The sequence below is a fragment of the Corylus avellana genome, chromosome ca5 (assembly GCF_901000735.1).
Source record: "Corylus avellana chromosome ca5, CavTom2PMs-1.0".
NCBI classification, from domain to species: Eukaryota; Viridiplantae; Streptophyta; class Magnoliopsida; order Fagales; family Betulaceae; genus Corylus; species Corylus avellana.
In genome coordinates this window covers 24,807,204-24,828,181 of record NC_081545.1, presented here as the reverse complement: position 1 = coordinate 24,828,181, position 20,978 = coordinate 24,807,204, and the positions used below count along the sequence as shown (strand labels likewise).

The 20,978-nt window shown below is 37.2% G+C and overlaps 1 protein-coding gene across 1 annotated transcript; it reads left to right on the top strand.

The window, feature by feature from the left end:
- Positions 1-7,012: 7,012 nt before the first annotated feature.
- Positions 7,013-11,417, top strand: LOC132180833 (probable protein phosphatase 2C 75). Its single transcript, XM_059593804.1, has 4 exons — positions 7,013-7,623; positions 7,802-8,182; positions 8,910-9,015; positions 11,012-11,417. The coding sequence occupies exons 1-4, from the start codon at positions 7,177-7,179 to the stop codon at positions 11,344-11,346; spliced, it is 1,269 nt and encodes a 422-aa protein (XP_059449787.1). The 5' UTR covers positions 7,013-7,176; the 3' UTR covers positions 11,347-11,417.
- The last annotated feature ends 9,561 nt before the right edge of the window (positions 11,418-20,978 follow it).

Sequence of the window (20,978 nt, the reverse complement as noted above, 5' to 3'; positions counted from 1 at the left end):
CCACATGTGAGTGGGGTGGCTGCTTTGCTCAAGGCTAGGCACCCAGAATGGAGTCCAGCAGCAATAAAATCTGCCCTTATGACAACAGCATATGTTCATGACAACACCCATGGCCCTCTAAAAGATGCCTCTGCAGCTTCACCTTCAAACCCATATGATCATGGAGCAGGACACATTAACCCAATAAAGGCCCTTGAACCAGGCTTGGTTTATGATATTGAGGCTCAGGATTACTTTGAATTCCTCTGCGCGCAGAAGCTCACTCCAGCTCAGCTGAAAGTTTTCTCAAACAGATCTTGTGCACACTCTCTTGCCAGCCCAGGGGACTTGAACTACCCAGCAATCTCAGCCGTGTTCCCAGAGAAAGCATCCATCACTACTTTGACATTTCACAGAACTGCCACCAATGTCGGCCCTCCAGTGTCCAATTACCATGCCATTTTATCGCCATTTAAAGGCGCCTCCCTGCAAGTCGAGCCCAAAACCCTGCACTTCACCAGAAAATATCAGAAATTGTCTTACAAGATCACCTTCTCTACAGTATCTCGGCAAACAGAGCCTGAATTTGGAAGCCTGGTATGGAAGGATGGAATGCACAGGGTGAGAAGCCCAATTGTTATCACATGGCTACCGCCAATATGAAGCATGCAGCACTGGATTTTTGACATGGATCAATCAATCTCTATTGTTCTGCTGCTACAATAAACAAATGGGTATGTGAAGAGCCAAGTAGCTCAATGATTTTCATTGCAAGAAATGCTTTAACTTTCTCTGTTATTTACAAGATCTTTGTCATGTCCGCATTAGAATTCAGCTACAACAACCTTTGTCAAATCCACAATTACTACGAAAATTCAAACACCATGAATAGCAACGGTCAAGGTTGAATCTAAAAAAAATACTTTTTTATTTTCTCTCTCTTATTAAAAGCTTTTAAAAATAAGTCAACTTTAAGATTTAATCTTAACCGTTACTTACACTACAGCATACATACTGTTATTTTAATAAAAACATGTAAGTCAAATCCTATATAAGATTAGCAAACAATTATCAGTCTTTGATAAGAACAAAAACGAAGTTGTTCAATTCCTCTTAGGTGGTTGCATTGCAATTTAGGATTACGTTTCTCCAATGCGTTCCAATTTCAGATCTTAATAGTGGCTGTAATGTCCAGATTGTAAATAATTACAATATTTGCATTGAAATTCTTCACAAATTTGGCTCTCCAAAATGACTAAAATTTAGCTAATATTTACTGAGCTTGCTAAATATTGCCATTTAATAACCTGGAGTTGCCTTTAAGCTAAAACAAATTATTAATTAAAGAGTAATGTTGAAAACTAATGTCGGGTAAAGTCTAAATATTCCTTTCAAACTACCACTCAATTGACAATGTCTTTCTAAACTTTCAATTGTGAGTCTCAAACTACCAAAATATTATCAATGTATCCCCCTCAGGTTAGCAAAAAGATAAAAATACCTATATGTTTTTTTCGATAAGATAAAAATATTCCTATAAATTCAATATATATATATATATATATATATATATATATATGTTATAAAAAGCAGATGTTTTTTTAAAACTAATTTATTCAAAAGGATTTTTTAGTTTTAAAATTTGTTTTTAAACAATTTATTATTTTCTTAAAGCAATTGATTAATTTTTTTAAAACAAATTTTATTTTAAAAAAGTTAATAAAGTGGAAACAAAACAAAAAACAAAAAAGAATCATTTTTTATAAATAAAAAAAGAATCAAATTTTTTTTGAATTTTTTTCTCATTAAAGGGATTTTTTTTTTTTAAAATTTCAGGATTACAATCTTTTTTTTTTTTTTTTAATTTTTTTTTTGGTTTTAGGCTTTTCTAAGGATTGTGTTTTGTTTTATTTTCACTAAGGACCATGGTTTCATCATTGGAACGTTGACGATTTTAGATAGTTTTGAGGGAAACATTATCACTGGTAAAGAAAGTTTGAAGGGACATTGTCAATTAAATGATAGTTTGAGGAGGGGTATATATAAACTTTTCTATATTTTTTATTTTATCACGATGTGATAGTTTTATCCATCCATTATTAGATCAATCATGATTAACCAAAAAAAAAAAAAAGAAACATAAGAATTAAGACTACTACGTTAACGTTTGTAAAACAATTATAAATAAAAATATTTCATATAACATTTTACAACTTAGACTCCGTTTACTTCGACGTAAAATAGTTTTCGTCGAAAAATATTTTCAGAAAAGTCATTTTCTCTGAAAATGTTTTTTGTTGAAAACATTTTATGGCGTTTACCACACACAAGGAAAATATATTTTTTTTAATAAATTATATATATATATATATATATATATATTTTTTTTTTTCTAAGATTCCATACGAGGGCTACAGGACTTGTTAGGAACCCGCTTGAGAGGACCTTTCGAGGACCTTCTTAGGACTTGACATAAAGGGGCTTGTCCCGAGAGACCTAAATCTAAGCTTTTAGAGACTTGGCCAGGAACTGTCTAGAACCCACCAAGACTTGATGAGACCCTAGCAGGATACCCGGAGGTCCATGAGGACAACTGCCGGGACGACCCGAGGACCATACAGGGACACCTTTCGGGACTTGGCCGCTGACCCAGCAGGGACTGGCCGAGACGACCGGAAAAGTCCACGGGCATCAGCTCGGTTAAGTCCCTAGGCACGAGGTCCTTCGAAGTTCACGACAGAGTCAGTGACTCAGGATTTGAGTCAGGAGGCGGGGTCCCAGTCAGGAGTCCTGGAGTGGGGGTCCTGGTCGGGGTCAGGTAGGTCAGAGCGGATCCGGGCTGAAGTCCGGTCCAGAAGTCCAGGTGGTCTGGGATGGTCTAGTCTCTGGTCCCGAGGGTCCGGTCAGGGTTTAGTGAGGTCTTGGGCCGAGGTCCCAGGTGGTCCGTGATCCAGTCCAAGAATCAGCCGAGGTCCACGGTGAAGTGCAGGTAGGACCAGAGCGATGAGAGGTCCCTAAATGGGAATCTACGGCAGTCTTAGACCGGAGTTAGGTCAAATTCGTTTGGTCGGTCAGAATCCCGTGCAGTTGATGTGAGGAGTCCCAAGTATTAGGTATCTACATTCACTAGGACAAGTCAGTCAAGTCTGGTGTTTCCCGATAGGTCTGGTCAGGAAGTCCAAAGTGATCCTAAACAGAGTCTCCAGTTCGATCAAGTCCCGAGCAGGTGTTGGGCAGGTCCTGGTTCGGTCCCGGTCAAGTCTCGGACAGGTCCTAGCGTGGTCTCGAGCGGGTCCTGGGCGAGTTTCAGTCAAGTTCCAACAAGGTTCTAGGCAGGTCTTGGCAAGGTCTATCGATTTAAGAATGAAATACTCACAGTCGGAAAATAGTTTACGATAACCATTTTCCAAAAGTTAAAGAAAAATTTTCGGTCAAAAATAAAATATTTTCTGCTGACCACTATTTTACATCGAAATAAACACTATAAAATACAAAAATTATTTTATAAAAATCATTTCACGTCAAAGTAAATGGAGCCTTAAAAAAAGAACCAACACATGAAGATGATCTTTTGTCGACACAAATCACAGAGAACAGGACCTCAAAACAGTAGGGGCCGACACAAAGCCCAGCTGATACTCTCATTAACCAGATATTGATTGCTCTCATCCAAACAGGGCAATGCAATGCAAGTTTGGTTGACAATGGTTATGCAATCCTACAAATTTTTTTAAATAATTAAATTCTTTATTTTTTATCGGTTTAAAATTTTAAGAGAAATGATGATTTAATATCTTATTAGAATTTATGAATAGATTTGCTTTATCCGCTTTCCCAAGTGCTTCTTATTTTGGGCCTCCAAGTTCTTGTGTGAGCCAATATAAATTAGCTATAAATTGTTTAGTAATTAATTTATATAAATTAGTCTAATAAAGTGACATGCACTTTAAAACGGACCACTCTAAGGGCCAAACTTTTTATTTTTATTTTTTATTTTTATTATTTTTTATTTAAGATTTGGCTTTTAGGAATGGTCGGACAACTCCTAAGGGCCATGGGGTGGCTTCAGTCACCCCAGACCGGCTGTCTAAGGTAGCCGAAGCCATACCAGCCCCAACTGGGGTGGTCTGGCCACCTCCAATGGGTGGGGGGTGGCTAGCCACTCTTTAATTTTTTATAATTTTATTTTATAATTTTTTTTAAAAAATATATAATATATTATTATTGTTATTTTATTACTGGGACAGATGTCCTACTTATGGCCTCAAAATTTTTTTAAAGAGATCCTAATCATTAATTATATATTTTTAAACTGAAGATAATTTGTTTCCTTTAAAACATGTATTTCTCACACGCCTTAAAAATACATATCATTTTATTAGTTTAGTGTATAAAATTAACTACAAAATCTGTACATTTTGAGCCCACTTGTGTGGCAAGCAAACCAGACCAGAACTTTGGAAAGTCTTCAGAGTCAGAGATGATAAGATATAAAATAAAATAAAATAAAATAAGGAGAAAATAGGAAAAAAGAGAAATCACAAAAATTTGAAATGATTGGAGCTTTTAGAGATCTACGTACACTTTTTTCAATGGTTAATGGGGTCACATTTTCTTTATTTGATTTCAATTATAAGATGCATGTGATTGCTTTATATAGAAAATATGTTGTGTAATACTAATTCAGTGCAATTGTGGTTGGTGAGTCACTGCAAGGACATTTTAGTACTTTTAACATCCCCTCAACTCAAGCTGTCACCTTGGCTTGAAAGAAAATGACCCTATCAAATTGGGTGGATTACTCCCCACTCATTTGGATTTGAATAGAAGTCTAATATGATGACTCATGAGTTGATAAATTTCTCTACTAGAACTTCTTCATTCTTACCATCATAAAATAAAAAAATAAATAAAATTGAGAATTTTTTTTTTATTCCTCTCTCATGGAGCTAACTAACAGAGGGGCTAATTTGAAATTTTTTGAAATTTCGTGAAGCTACTTTATTACATTTTGAACATTGAAGTGTCAAATTACAACTGACTGATAGTTTGGGAGGCCATTACATATATATATATATATATATATATATATATATATATATATATATAGTAATTATATCCATCACCCCCTATCTTCCTAAAGCTTATGTCATATCGTATTTTCAATCAAAAAATCAATCTTCATGTACATGGACGTAACCAATAATTTTTATTAAAATGGTCAAATCATGAACGATAAATATATTAAGATTGAAGATTAAACTAATATGTATAAAATTAGTGCAAAATATAAGAAAAAGAAAAAAAACACAATAATTGTTTCTTAATATATTTTAATTTCCAATTAGATCACCTATCAAAATGATGGAGCCTAACGTTATTTTAGATTTCAAAAATCATCTATGTTTATACTAATTTTCCAACAATTTCTCTTTAGATGCATACCTTCAAAGATTAATCAATCAAAAACTCATATTCAATTTGTTCCGAAGCCTAGTTTGGACAATAATATTAATGTTGAAAATGATCATTCTGTAGTTGAAGTAGAAATAAAATAATAAAAAAAAAAAGTTGAAAGAGTAAGCACAAGTACAATAAGTCAATAAATAATTAAGTTGGTAGATAGTTGATCTTTTTGTGCTTACCAACTATTGGCCCAACTCATAAACATTTGATAATCCCTAGAAATATAAATGTTGAACTACACTATGCTTATAATGTTGGTTAAAGTTTTATTTTTCTTCATTAGTAAAGTCTTGCGGATAAAACTTGTTTACCAACCAACATATATAATCAATTCTAGTGTACATTTAGATCAAATTCACATGAGATATTTTTATTTTTCTAAGCCATATAGGACCATGTTTATTTTTAAGAGGCCGAGGGTCAAATTAATTTTTTTTTTGTTGGACCCAATGATATATATATTAAAACATATTTATATAGAACTATTTAAAACTTGGACAGGTCATAGCTTATGCCGATCCCTACTGGGTCCCATACTTTAACATAAACATGCTATTTTATTAATATTAATTCTAATATTTTATATTTTGGTAACCATTTTTTCCTAATCACAGTTCACGCATGAGACTTTGAGGCCTTGTTTGGTAAAAGGGTTGGAGTTAGCTTAGATACTATTCAATCACTATTTTTCAAAAAAATCAACATAAAAATATTTTAACTTTTTAATTTTTTATATCAAATAATTTATTTTTTATTATAATTCAAATAAAAAAATCACTACAAAATAAAATTTTTTTTCACTTTTTTATACCACTTTTCATTTTTTTTTTATACCAAACATTCTTATTTTTTTTCACATCAATCTACATCAACTACAGTATTTAGGCCAACCCATTTACCAAACACCACCTGAGAGTTAAACGCATTAATTTCAACTTTGAATTTTGGGAAACAGCGTTTAACAATCCATGTGCATGTGCTGGCTTAGTAACCTGATGGCCACATACAGTAAGCCACGCCAACTGACTGACACCTGTAACCCTAGCTTTATTTCTCCGAGAACTTTCCAACGTGTCCATGATGAAGCAGACAAGCAAACACCTACACCGTGGAGCTCCTGTGGCTCGCCACGTATGTACGGTTTTCGAATTCTAGGAGTGAGAAAGACAATAAAAAACCATGTTCGGCGAAGACAACCGAAACGTAGTCGATGTGGGCCACCCAGCCTGTCTCTTTAAAAAGTTTCATTTGCGCGGACGCTTCTGATTCGCCCATTTGTCGTCGTAGTAGAGCATGGGCCTCCACTTGTCAGAGACGTTTGACACGTGTGCTCCATTATATGGATGCTGAATTTCCTGCGATATGAGAAATTGACTGTAGAAGAAAGCTGGGAAAACAGTCGGAGACGTTTACGGAAAGTGGCTCGTCATGAGGACACGTGTCACTGTGCCAGGGAATATAGGTTGGTGAAGGGCAGTTCGGGTAGCTGCCCGGAGAGTTGGCTTGCCCTACAGGCTGACACGAAGAGAGATGGAGAAAACACACAACACGTTGCGTATTTCGTCATACGTTTTCCGAGGCAGAAACAATAGCAGGGAAAACACAGACGCTCTCTCTCTCTCTCTCTCTCACTCTGTATTATATTTCTTAAGTTGGAGTTATTACACCTGCAGAGATGGTCGCCGGCGGCGAGTGGAGATTTCCGGAGGTTTTGGTTTGTGGAGGTTTTCGATGACAGAGGTTTGCTGGAGAATGCTGAGCGACGACGACGATGATTCGCCGGCGAAATGCCGGGAGCGCCGCTGGCGGAGGATTGAGATGAGGAGACTAGCGGCGATTTCGGCGGCGAGCTCTGCACTGCCTCCGCTGATCCAGAGCCGGGGGGATAACCCTGACCTGACGGAGAGCTTGGCAGAAGTGAAGCGGATTCGGACGGCGGAGAAGAGCGATATACCGGCGTCGTCTTCGTCGTCATCCGGAGAAGATGTGGACGCTTTGTCGGCGCAGCAGATTGGGGGTCCGGCTAGAGAGCCGGTTTTCGGGACCATGTCGGTGTCGGGGAGGTCTCGTGGGATGGAGGACGCGATAGATGTTCGGACGAGCCTTTGCCGGCCGGAGATAAGTCATTACCGACCAGTTCATTTCTTCGCTGTGTTTGATGGCCATGGAGGACCTCACGTATTGCTCGCTCATCATCTTCTTCTTCTTAATTTTTTTTTTTTTTTTTCAAAAGTAAACTTTGTAGCTGGAAATTCTCAAATACAAATATAGGCTTCGGAAATCGTTGTTGTTGAAGAAGATGTAGGGCTATTTTTGCCATTAAAACAGTGGGCGCTCTAAGCTTTTGCATGTGCAGGTCGCGGCATTGTGTAGGGAAAGGATGCACGTGTTCGTAGAGGAGGAGCTGACGCGCGTGAGTTGCACGGGGGAGAGTGAGAGTGGGAGCAGTAGTAGCTCCAAAGACGAGCTTGAAGAGGATGGTACGGATTTGGAAGAGAAGTGGAGGAGAGTGATGAGGAAGAGCTTCGAGAGGATGGACGGGGTGGCATTGTGCACATGCGCGTGCGGGAGCGTGGGGTACAAGTGTGGTTGCCATCCCATGGAGGTGCCGCTCGGCGGGTCCACCGCCGTGGTGGCCGTTCTCACGCCGGAATACATAGTCGTCGCCAATTGCGGAGACTCACGCGCCGTCCTTTGCCGTGCCGGCACCCCCATACCTCTGTCGCAGGATCACAAGGTTCGGTATCTCTATCCCCCGTCTCCAACTATGGTTGATGATGTAAAACAAGTGTACTCGCATTCCATGGCGGACACTCATACTTAGATGGGACAAAATTATATTGACTGTAAATGCTTGTTCTTAATTGTCGTGGGAAGGTGCGGTCCGTGGAGATGGAGAATCTGACATGCATATCCATTTAGTTTTTGGCATGTTGTTGCACGTAGGTTGTCTTTTGTGAAGTACTTGGATAAGACATCAAATGGGTTTCTGGTTTCACGGTTCACTCTCATTTAGTACTAGTATATAGCATTCTAGGATATAGACCCTTTTTTACCCTTTTTTGGAGGACACTTGGCATTGGCGTGTTTAAGAAACCTCCTGTTGATAGCAAGGATGAAAAGCTGCTCATTCCAATAATCCAATCAGAAATGAGAAATGCTACATGCATACCAAGTTCACACTCGGTAAAAATTATTATTGAAATTTGAATTCAATAGGCTCAAAGAAATTAAGTAAATGTTTCAGGTAATAAGGTTTGAATTTCCTTAGTGCAAAACAATTTTTTGGGTCACGCCCACTAGCGAAGTTGGAGCATTACTTGATACTTGTCGAAAGACCGCTTTATATCTTCTTTTTTTTTAAAAAAAAAAAAAAAAAACTAAATTAAATTGATTTATTTACTCTATTATGCAAATTAACATAAAATTCTTATTTAGATGACACTCTTAAGCTTTAATTGCAGCCTGATAGACCAGATGAACTAGCAAGAATTGAAGCTGCTGGGGGCCGAGTCATCTTCGTTAATGGAGCTCGAGTTGAAGGCATTCTTGCAATGTCCAGGGCGATAGGTAATGTTTTCCACATGCATTTAACTGAAGATCATCTTGCTATTTTCTTCTAGTCAAATTAACAATTACTAACACATGTTATGACCGATCCTAAATGTTCCTAGTACATGATTAATTACCGCAAGTTATCATTTAGAAAGTTTTCTCCTGGAGTATAATATTATTTGGTTTAATCACTTCAGAATGAGTAAGGAACTATTTTCACTGTAATGGCAAACATTGTTGAACTAAATCCCTTTTTCTTTTTTTCTCTCAATCTTAGATGGAGTGTATTTATCGTGGACATGTCTGTTTTGGACAGTCCAATGAGTGAACACCCACATATACACACTCTTTTTTTAATGATACCTTGTGTTGTGCTGCAGCAGGAGTATGAGTTCTAGCTTCAGCTTGAAAATAAAAGTTTGGGTAATATCGGAAACTATTTACGGTTTTCTGATTTTTGGGTTTTGTGAATTCTCACTGACCTCTCTTGCTTGCTTACTTGAGCATCATGCAATCTATTTCCTTAGATCATTTTGGTTCCCTCATTATAAATATTTTACAGATTATCCTCATGTACAATGTCTGACCAGTGTATGAAGTGTTTGACATAGATAATGCTTGTTGCTTTCTGTTCGCCTCCGGTTTAGTTACCTTTATTAGACTTCAGCAGCCTATCAGCTTTGTTAACAGGTTTAGACATGAACAACACTTTTCAAATGAGAAATAATGCTATACACTCCCACACAGTAAAAATCACCATTAGATTTTGGGTGGATCAATCAATGGTGATTTTCACTCCTACAGGGAGTGTGGGAGTAGAATTGCATAGCATTTCTCCATTTCTCCTTTTCAAATATGGTCCTCACTGAAAACACTTTGTAATTTTCACATTTTCAAAAACTTTACCAAGCACACCTATTTATCTCAAAAGGTTAGGAGTGTGCTGAGTATTTTGACAGTATGCTTGTCCTCTCACTACTGACGAATGCTAGTGGACTCCCATATTAATTAACAGTTGATTTTATGAAGGAATTTAACTCAAAAAGGACAAAATAAAATAAAATAAGGAAAGAACTTTTTAGGTCACCAGGGGTAAATGAGAAGAATTTGATTAAGTGATTTTCAGATTTCATTTCTCTAGTATGCATTAATAGGAGATGGGTACTAATTGAGTAGGGGCTTAAGGTTTATCTGAAATGTAATGTAACCATGGCATCTTGATTATTATGCAGAGAAGTGCGCATATATATATATATATATAGACAGTATTTTTTTACATCCTATTTGATTTATTCTTCTTGTTTCTACCTGTTGCACTTTATTGTTTGGTTTTTAAGATTACGTTTCTAGAAAGTGAAATGCTTCTGAAACTAATGTTGTCTTCCAAAAACCAGTATAACAAGCTTTGCCAGGGTCACCAATGGCTGGCATTCTTATTCATGTCTTGGTTTCTGAAGATGTTTTCATCTCTCATGTTGAAAAGGTTGAAAATCATCTGGTATGTCCTCGGGTGTAAATAAGGTTCAATTGTTTTTAAGAAATTTACCATTACACAAAGTTAATGGACATGAAGCTCTCCAAGTCCACTGTAATACATTGTCCTAGCGTGGAATCTGAGTGGAATGTTTGGGTTAAGTTCAAAATTTACAACAATAAGCAACCCATACAGATAAGAACTTCTATTGTGTCATTGGAATTATTGTATTTGTGGTGGAAAAAGTTTTTACAGGGGCTATTATGTGGGAACCATATGAAAAATGCGTTCATCTAATTTGTACGACATTTGTGGAGTTCTCAGCATTTATTTCTATATTCATTTGTTCTTTTCGATGCTTAACTGAAAGTGTCTCTATGTACTTCTTGCAAAATGGAAGAAACCCTTTTTGAAATATGCTTAACTGAAAGTTATCTTCTTTTGTGATGATGCAAATGAAAAATTAGATGGCTTAAATATTTTTGATTTAGGGTGTTGTTGGTTGTTGTAAATTCTTACTTCTTTTAAATTAAACAGGGGATAAGTATCTCAAGCCATTTGTAACATCAGAGCCAGAGATAACTTTCACAAAAAGAGAAATGGAAGATGAGTGCTTAATCCTTGCAAGTGATGGCTTGTGGGATGTTCTGTCAAGTGAATTGGCTTGTGAGATAGCACGTGAATGTCTTCAAGACCGACCTCCTGCCGCCACAATAGTCCTCAACTCCGGGCCTCAGGTAGAAGATGAAGGGGCTGGAGCATTGTTTCCATCCCGAAGTGTACTCGCAGCTGCATTGCTGACTCGCCTTGCCTTGGGGCGAAAAAGCTATGATAACATCAGTGTCATAGTTGTTGATCTTAAGAAGAGCTAAAGGGAAGAGAAAGAATGGAAAAGGGCCTGGAGCATTTTGTATCCTTCCAGCTGCAATGCTGACTCCCCTTGCCTTGGGACAAAAAAGCTCTGGTAAATTCAGTGTCAGTGTCAGTGTCATAGTTGTTGTTCTATAAGAATATCTGAGAAGAGGATGGAATGGAGAAGGTAACTTAATGGACCTTGTACAGGTTTCATGCCCCACCACCCCCACCCCTCCTCAAACCAAAAAGAAAAGGGAAATAGAAAAAACCTGCACAGATATGTTGTATTGAAGAATATTTGTGTTAAAGCTAAAGCATTTAATTGACTTTAATTAGTAGCATATGCTTAAATTTGATGGAAACAGGTGTGTTTTATATATTGCTTTCTTTCTTTCCTGTTCTAATCAAGCATAGAGCACCAAGAAATTGACTAAGTGGGATGTTCAATCAGTTCATCTTTTCCCATCTTCTTTTCAATGTACAGTCTATAAGATACTATAGTATGCTCATGTCCTTTTCACCAACAGAACCAAAGGTCAAGCTTCCTCACCAACAGAGTCAACAAAATGGTGATCGATAAATCAAAATTCAAACTTGAGATTGGCTTTATGCTGGGTGCTCTATGCTTCTATGGATGTCAGTGTGTTCAAATTCTAAACTTTGCTTCACGTGTCTCTGTGGATGTTGCTGCGCTTGAATTCAAACTCTGTTTATTATCTACCTGTAGTTCGAATACATGTATGATGTATAGTTAAATCAGATGTGATAAGTGTGTGAATATCAATTAACCAACTGTACATTTTTATTTTTAAAGCAAATGGGGAAATGAAGGGTTACATGGAAATAAAAAACCAAGAAAATACAGTGCAGAAAAGAACAACAAATAGGAAATTGGTCAAACAAAAATGACTCAGTCCTCTAGATCTTGGGCAAAAAAACCAAGAAAAGGCTGCATTAAGCCATGTTTGGAGCAGGCCAAGGGATTCATCCACTTGTAAGCAACTACAAGTAGATGAATCATCAAAAAGTCTCCGCAACAAAATAAAACCACATAAGAACAAGGAGACTATAACCCACAAAACACAACAATAACAACAGAAAAACAAAACAAACAAAGCAAAAACCCAAAAATCAGCAATTGCGGCACTTGGGCAGTGCGTAAGGCCCACACACTGATGAAGAAGGATGCCTAGAGCAGCGGAGTGGCCAAGCAAGACAAGGCTAAGTTGTGTCAGAAGAAGGGAGATGCCGGGCAAAACTAGGATTGTTTTGACAGCGTATAAAAGCAGCAGAAACTAAGATTTGAAGATAGAAAAGGGAATTCAGGAAGAGAGAAAATAACAAATAGGGAAGAGAAAATCCCTAAGTGCCCCAAATAAGCAAATAGAGAAATAACTCTGAAAGACTTACATTTAATTGATAGTATAAACTTGATTGAAAAATAACAAAGATTAGATGCCTTTATATAAGCTAGGCACCTCCTAAATTAACAAGGAAAATAAAAAGTACACCTAATTGGAAAAAGAAAACAAATCCTAATAGGAAAGGAAAAACCCAATCCTTATTGAAAAAGGAAACCTAAAGCATAAATAATAAATCTACTTTATTATTATTATTATTCTCCTGCATTAGTCTCCCCGGGTTGGAAATAACTTACCCTTGAGTTCAAGTCGTCATTGTCTGCATCAACAAAACATGGAGTTAAATGCTTCATATTGAACACATCAGAGGTCTTTAAATGACTTGGAAGACGTAGTAGGTATGCATTGTCATTTATCTTCTGCAGAATCTCACAAGGCCCAATCTCCCTCTCTCGTAGCTTGTTATACTCACCAACAAGGAAACGATCACGTGTGAGTACAGCCCAAACTAAATCACCCACCTCAAAAGTTACCTTGCATCTATGGCTGTCGGATTGTGCTTTGTACTTAACATTGCTATCTTCTATCACTTTCTTGACCTGGTCATAAACTCCTCGGAGATAATTCGTCATTTTATCAACCTTAATACTCAATTGACCAATACAGGGAATAGGTTCGAGGTCAAGCACTCCCAATGGGTTTTGCCCATAGATGATCTCAAAAGGGCTCAACTGAGTCGTTCTATTCTTGGACCGGTTGTAAGCAAACTTTGCTTGTGACAAAGCCAGGTCCCACTGCATTGGCTTATTTCCAACTAAACTCCTTAAAAGATTCCCCAAGCTTCGATTTACCACCTCAGTTTGACCATCTATTTGGGGGTGGTCAGCATTGCTAAAATTAAGCTTGGTCCCCATCTTTTCCCACAGGCTCTTCTAAAAATGGCTCATGAATTTTGTATCTCGGTCTGATGTAATATATCTTGGAACCCCATGCAAGCGAACAATCTCCCGAAAATAAAGGTGAGCAATTCAGGTGGCATCCATCGTCTTCCGGCAAGCAACAAAATGAGCCATCTTGGAAAATCGATCAACCACCACAAGAATAGAATCCGTGCTCCTTTGAGTGCGAGGTAACCCCAAAACAAAATCCATGCTGACGTCAAGCGATGGGCCATCGGGCACTGGTAATGGGGTGTATAAACCCGCATTTGTGAGGGTCTCCTTAGACCTTTGACAAATAAAACACCGTTCCACGTAACGTGTCACATCACTAGTTAGCTTAGGCCAATAATAGTCTGATGAGGCCAAGGCCAAGGTTTTGTCTCACCCAAAGTGACCTTCTCCATACAACTCTCGTATTATTTGCTCACTCAATGAACTATCCGGAATGCATAGCTGTAAACCTCGAAATAGATCCATTAAGAGTAACATAATCACTGCGCTTACCTACAGATACCTCAGTAAATATCTTCCCGAATGAAGGATCTTCCGTATACAATTCTCGGAAACTGTCAAACCCACAACTTTGGTATGCATAGTAGTAAGGAGTGCAACCCTCCTACTTAGAGCATCAGCAACTCGATTCAAATTCCCTGATTGGTGCCTTAAAGAAAAAGTGAACTCCTGAAGGTAAGCAACCCATTTGGCATGTCTGCGACTAAGCTTCTGTTGGCCATTGATATACTTGAGGGCCAGATGGTTAGTGATAAGGATGAACTCATTCTGCGCCAGGTAATGACGCCAATGTTTCAAAGATTGTACAATGGCATAAAACTCCAAGTCATAGGTGGAATAGTTCTTCTTGGACCCCGACAACTTTTCACTGAAACATGCAATCAGACGTCCCTCTTGGCTTAGAACACCTTCAATGCCAACGCCAGATGCATCACAATTAACTTCGAAAATCTTCTCGAAGTCTGGAAGAGCAAAAACAGGTGCTTCCGTCATTTTCTTCACCAATTGAAAGCTTGCATCGGCTTCTTCAGTCCACTGGAAAGTCCGACCCTTTAAGCACTCCGTGATTGGTGCAATCAATGTACTGAAATTTCAGATGAATCGTCGATAGAATAATGCCAATCCGTGAAAACTTCGGACATCATGTAGACTCTTGGGTGTTGGCCATTCTCGAATTGTTGTCACCTTAGACTGATCTGCATGAACACCATCAATAGACACAACATATCCAAGAAAAGTGACAGTAGTAGTAAGAAAGGAACACTTCTTCCGATTGACATATAGACACTCTTTTCGTAGCGTGTCAAGAACCTCCCTGAGGTGTTTTAGGTGTGTCTCTTGCAAGGAGCTATAGATGAGAATATCGTCAAAGTACACAACAACGAACTTCCCTATGTAAGGCCGCAACACCTGATGCATGAACCTTATGAATGTACTGGGAGCATTGGATAGCCCAAAAGGCATGACCATCCACTCATACAACCCATGATGCGTTTTGAACGCTATTTTCCACTCATCTCCAGGCCTAATTTTGATCTGGTGATACCCGCTTTTAAGGTCAATTTTGAAAAAAACCTTAGAACCTACTAACTGATCTAGGATGTCATCTAAGCGAGGAATTGAGAATCTATACTTCACCATGATTTGATTGATGGCTCAGCTATCGACACACATACGCCACAACCCATCCTTCTTCGGAACTAAGAAAGCAGGAACTGGACATGGACTTATGCTCTCTCGGATGTAACCTCTTTCTAGCAACTCTATCACTTGGCGTTGCAATTCTTCAGATTTCTTTGAGCTAAGGCGATAAGCTGGTCGATTGGGCAAGTTTGACCCCGGCACGAGGTCAATGTGGTGTTGTATATCTCTCATGGGTGGTAAACCAGAGGGTGGATTCTCTAGCATCAAATCAGCAAACTCTGTAAGCACCTCTTGTAACTCTATGGACACTTCATCATCTACGTTGGCACCTTCTTCACATGGCATCAAGGCGTATACAACTCCCTCTTCTTTTGCTTCCTCCAAGAATCGAGACATTGACAGGAGATTAGTGCCCTTTTCAATCACTGGTCCATGAATGATTCTTTCTCGTTGAGGTGCTAATACCACCTTCTTTCCTTTGATGCTCAAGGTATAGGTATTTCGTTGCCCATCATAAATAACACTTCGATCATACTGCCAAGGCCTGCCTAATAATAAATGACATGCATCCATAGACACTATATCGCACCATGCATTATCAAAATATTTTCTACCAATTGAAAAAGAGACCAAATACCTCTTATCTACTGTTACCTCACTCCCTTTTTTTAACCATGACAATTTGTATGGTTTTGGATGGCGATCAATCTTCAGCTGAAGCTTCTTAATTGCTTCCTCTGACACCACATTCTCACAACTACCATTGTCAATAATAAGCTTGCAAACCTGCTTTGCGATTGTGCATGTGGTATGAAAGATATTGGTTCTTAATCAGTCTTCTTCGGAATCATCTTTTAGAGTAAGCAAGCTTTTTCTGACAACAAGAGTTTCGTTCCCATCTCCATACAAAATATCCCCGTCATTACCTTCATCAAAAATAGGATCTTTGATGTCGACTTGCTCTTCTACTATCTCATCCTCAATCAAGAGATTCTTACCCGTTCTGCTAGTAGATTTTTGGCAATCTGTCGATCGATGACCGGGCTCCCCACATTTGAAACAACGAATGTTGGAATTGGAACTCTAACCCTGCATAGATTGAGGATTAGGACAAGACTCTTGAGGACGGGTTCCTCGTGTATTTTGATCTTCTCTCGGTGTAGATTTGGTATTATTCCTGGCTTGCTGCTTTTTTTACACTCAAGGCACGTTGGTAGGCTTCAGAAACTGTCCAAATTGAATGGAGACTAAGGACGTCTTGTAGGGACTACCGCAAACCACACAAGTACCGCGCCACCAACTGCTCCTCAGTCTCTAACAAGTTGTTCCGAGCAACCAACTGGTAGAACTCTTCGGTGTAATCATCAATAGATCTCGCACCTTGTCTCAGCATATGAAGTCGCTGAAATAATGTCTGTGTATATCCGAAGGGTAAAAAGTGTCCCTTCATCTTCTCCCAATCACAAATCTTTGGCTTGCCTTGTCTATCTCGTGATCGCTTTAGCTGCTCCCACCAAGCATATGCGCGACCTTTTAGTTTGATGGCGATAAGCTTTACCTTCATACGATCTGGAACTTCCTTATAATCAAAGATCCTCTCTACCTCATGCAGCCAATCAATGAAGCCTTCGGCTTGTAAAGTGCTTGAAAATTCTAGAAGCTCAACTTTGAAGCCTAATTCTCCATGCCGCCAATCCCGAACATGCTGTTCCCGACCCAGAATAGGATTGTGATACGGGTTCTCAAAATTGGATTATGAATTGCGATCATCCATCTTGCGATCCCTCTCCAAGTTTTGGGCCACTAGACACTGGGTTAACTCCGCAACCTGCCTCTCCAAATCTTCAATCGTCACATCTCGTACATGGCATTCATGGTAGGGAACTTCCTCATTCGGAACCTGCCCACGCCAACCACAACCACGACCACGACCACTTGCCATAAAAACTGATGAAAAATTCACCCCAAGAAGACGTTAAGCTCTGATACCAACAAACACCGGGCAGAACTAGGATTGTTCTGATAGCATATAAAAGCAGCAGAAACTAAGATTTGAAGATAGAAAAGGGAATTCAGGAAGTGAGAAAATAACAAATAGGGAAGAGAAAATCCCTAAGTGCCCCAAATAAGCAAACAGAAAAATAACTCTGAAAGACTTAAATTTAATTTATAGTATAAAGTGGATTGAAAAATAATAAAGACTATATGCCTTTATATAGGCGAGGCACCTCCTAAATTAACAAGGAAAATAAAAGGCACACCTAATTGGAAAAGAAAAACAAATCCTAATAGGAAAACAATCCTAATAGGAAAGGAAGAACTCAATCCTTATTGAAAAAGGAAACTTAAAGCATAAATAATAAATCTACTTTGTTATTATTATTCTCCTGCATCAAAGGGGTTGATGATGGACGACAAATATGGGTTGGAAAAACTCATATCTGATCTCCGGCCTCTAATGGCGCATGGGATAGGGACAAAGTGGAGTGGCTAATAGATCAAGAGGAGGTGGGTTGGTGGCTAAGAGCAAATATCGAAGATGGCGACAAGTCTAGCTTGAGCTACTGATCTAATTGGGTTCGTAGTGGATTGACTCATGTGCTTTATTCGATCTCATATTCGATGAGCTGTGTCTGATCCTATACTCAACGTTATGGCTAACTTTGATACCAAATGTGTCTGATCTCATATTCAAGAATACCAAATGTTATTCTTGAAAATTGGTTTGCAAAAGAAGAGTGTCCAAATGCATATATACACATATCTAAGATTACACTTAAAATATGTAAGACAATGAGATCCTAATAAATTTTTACTTCATTAACCAGTCCAAAGGATTTATTAAGAGTGTCCATACCCTTCTGGCTCCTTGCCATTAGTTCTTTCTCATTACTAGACAAACAAAATAAAATTTCAATTATTCAAGATGAGCAATGTTATACATCACACATTTATTTCATTTTTATCCTACTATGTTGATGGTAGGATCTATTTGCCCTTGGATATATTTTGTTGAGTAATGCTATATAGTACACTCCCCCATAATACTGAATTGATGTGGTAATGCCAATCATTCCTTAGATTATCCATTATTTACAAAAGAAAAATCTAAGGGCTAATGGTACTACACCATCAGCTTACTTGAACGGATCCAATGATTACTAAATTCTGTCATATCCATATAATAAGATAAAAATGAAATATCAGTATATTATATAGCATTTCTCTTTTAAAATATAAATAATCTAAAATTCCTTTATGGGTCGATGCCTTACGACAACCAATTACCTATTAAGTTTTCTTTGCATTATTTCTACAACTTTTGTATGATATAATAATGGGTGTGTTCATTGTTGACTCGAAGAATAATATATATATATATATATATATATATATATATATATATATATATATTTTAAAAGGAAAATAGTGGTTAACAATTGCAATTCCTTAACATGCACCTACAGGTGAGAAACCTTAATAAATAAATAAATAAATAAATAAAGAAAAGGGAAGGAAAGAATAGAAAATGAAAGGAAAAAGAAAAAGTCAAAGGGACCTAAATCTATGATCATGTGACTTGAAAGATACGTTATGTTTAGTATATGATTTTATAGAATCCAATATTTATTCATATCACATTGACCATTTTTCTTTTCATTTTTTTTTTTTTTTTGGTTGATAAAAACTATTATCTAAGAGTTTACAAATTTATGTTGTTATTTAAGTTAATATTAATGGTGTATTAGAGATAAAAAGAAAAATGTTAGGTGTTCTCGGGTTATCTCAGTATTCTTCTTGTCCTAAGTGGATATCATTTTTTTGCTTTTGTAGAAAATAATATCTAAAAAATAATATCTACCTAAAACCAGGAGGAGACCATGAGAAAACCAAGAGAGCACTTAACATCATCCGAAATAAAAAGAGTGTTAATGACATTATAGTATCTTGATTATTAAATTCCTACTTGACCATTTACATTTTACATCCTAGTAAAAAATGAGAGAAAATTAAAGATTTGTAAGTAAGAAGGAAGCATATATCCACAAATAAGGCAACGATCCTCTCCGGTATCTAGTTATTGCATTTAGAAGGGCAAACTTGATCAATTTTTTTTTAGGGAAAAATGCAAAATTAGTCACTGTGATTTACTTGATTTACAATTTACTCCCTGTGATGTCAAAACGAACTCAGAGGTCCTTGTGGTATGCAAAAAAAATAATTTAGTCCCTGCAGTTAAATTTCATCCATTAACTTAACGGATTCCGTTAGTGTACCACGTCACATCCAATAAAAGTATGACACATGTCATATTTTATTTATGACTTTTAAAAAGCATAATTGAATTTTCCATGTCATATTATTATGCCAACTAATATTCCCACCTCATATTTACTCCACGTAAAACACAAGTAAAATATTTTTAAAAAACCTAATTCTACCAAATTATTGATACTAGCACCGCCATCTTCTTTTTCTTCTTCACGGACGTCGTGTTCTTCTTCTTCTTCTTATCCTGTCTTCCTTTTTTTCTTGGCTCTCTTCTCATCTTTTGAAATTCTAAATCTGTTTCTTAATTTAATTTCCTCTTCTCTTCCTATCTTCTACTTTTTCTTGGCTCGGCTCTTATGCTTTTCTCCTCTGTTGAAATTCCTCTTTTTCTTGGCAACTTTCAAGAGGGAAGAACATAGACAGAGACGGAGAATTTTTTTTTTTTGTTGCTTGATAGAGATAGAGAGACAAAAATTTTTCTAACCCAAATTCCATTGAAAAGAATTCACTAATTCTGTCAAAAAAGAAAAGAAAAATGAATTGAATAAATCAAAACAGCAATTTGAAGTTTCTATTGCTTTTCGATGGAGATAGTGGGATTAAAAAAAGTGATTTCCTTTTTTTTTTTTTTTTTTAATTTTTTATTGGGGGATCTACGACTGTGTTTTCTTTTTGTGAATTTTGTTTGCCCCTTTGTCTGAATGAAACACAAAGAATTTACATTTTCTCAACTGTACATTCATATAGATATTTGCGTATGGACTTTTGACCAAGACCACCATTCAAAGAACTCCAATGTTGTGTTTGTACATACTATATAAAAGTAATCACTTGATTAAAGGTCGTTAAGCCTGGAACATATGTGGATGATGGGCACATTAACAATTGGAGGTCCTCATTCTCCCTACCTAATCCTGTTAAAATCACCTCTTTCAATGCTAATGGTGAAGAACACGACGTCCGTGAAGAAGAAAAAGAAGATGGTGGTGCTCGTATCAATAATTTGGTAGAATTAGGTTTTTTAAAAATATTTTACTTGTGTTTGACGTGGAGTAAATCTGAGGTGAGAATATTAGTTGGCATAGTAATACGACATGGAAAATTCAAGTATGCTTTTCAAAAGTCATAAATAAAATATGACGTGTGTCATACTTTTATTGGATGTGACGTGGCACACTAACGGAATCCGTTAAGTTAATGGATGAAATTTAACTACAGGGACTAAATTAATTTTTTTTGCATACCACAGGGATCTCTGAGTTCATTTTGATATCACATGGAGTAAATTGTAAATCAGGTAAACTACATAAACTAATTTTGCATTTTTTCCTTTTTTTTAGATTAAACTTTAAAACAAATTTACCATCATAAATGCATTAACCGGATCAAATGGCATTTGGATAGTTACACCGCAATTAA

Excerpts from the sequence above, each read along its gene's own strand:
- LOC132180833 (XM_059593804.1), top strand. The coding sequence starts at position 7,177 with ATGACAGAGGTTTGCTGGAGAATGCTGAGCGACGACGACGATGATTCG. Across the intron at positions 8,183-8,909 it reads CTCTGTCGCAGGATCACAAG|CCTGATAGACCAGATGAACT; the intron begins GTTCGGTATCTC and ends CTTTAATTGCAG. Across the intron at positions 9,016-11,011 it reads TGCAATGTCCAGGGCGATAG|GGGATAAGTATCTCAAGCCA; the intron begins GTAATGTTTTCC and ends TAAATTAAACAG.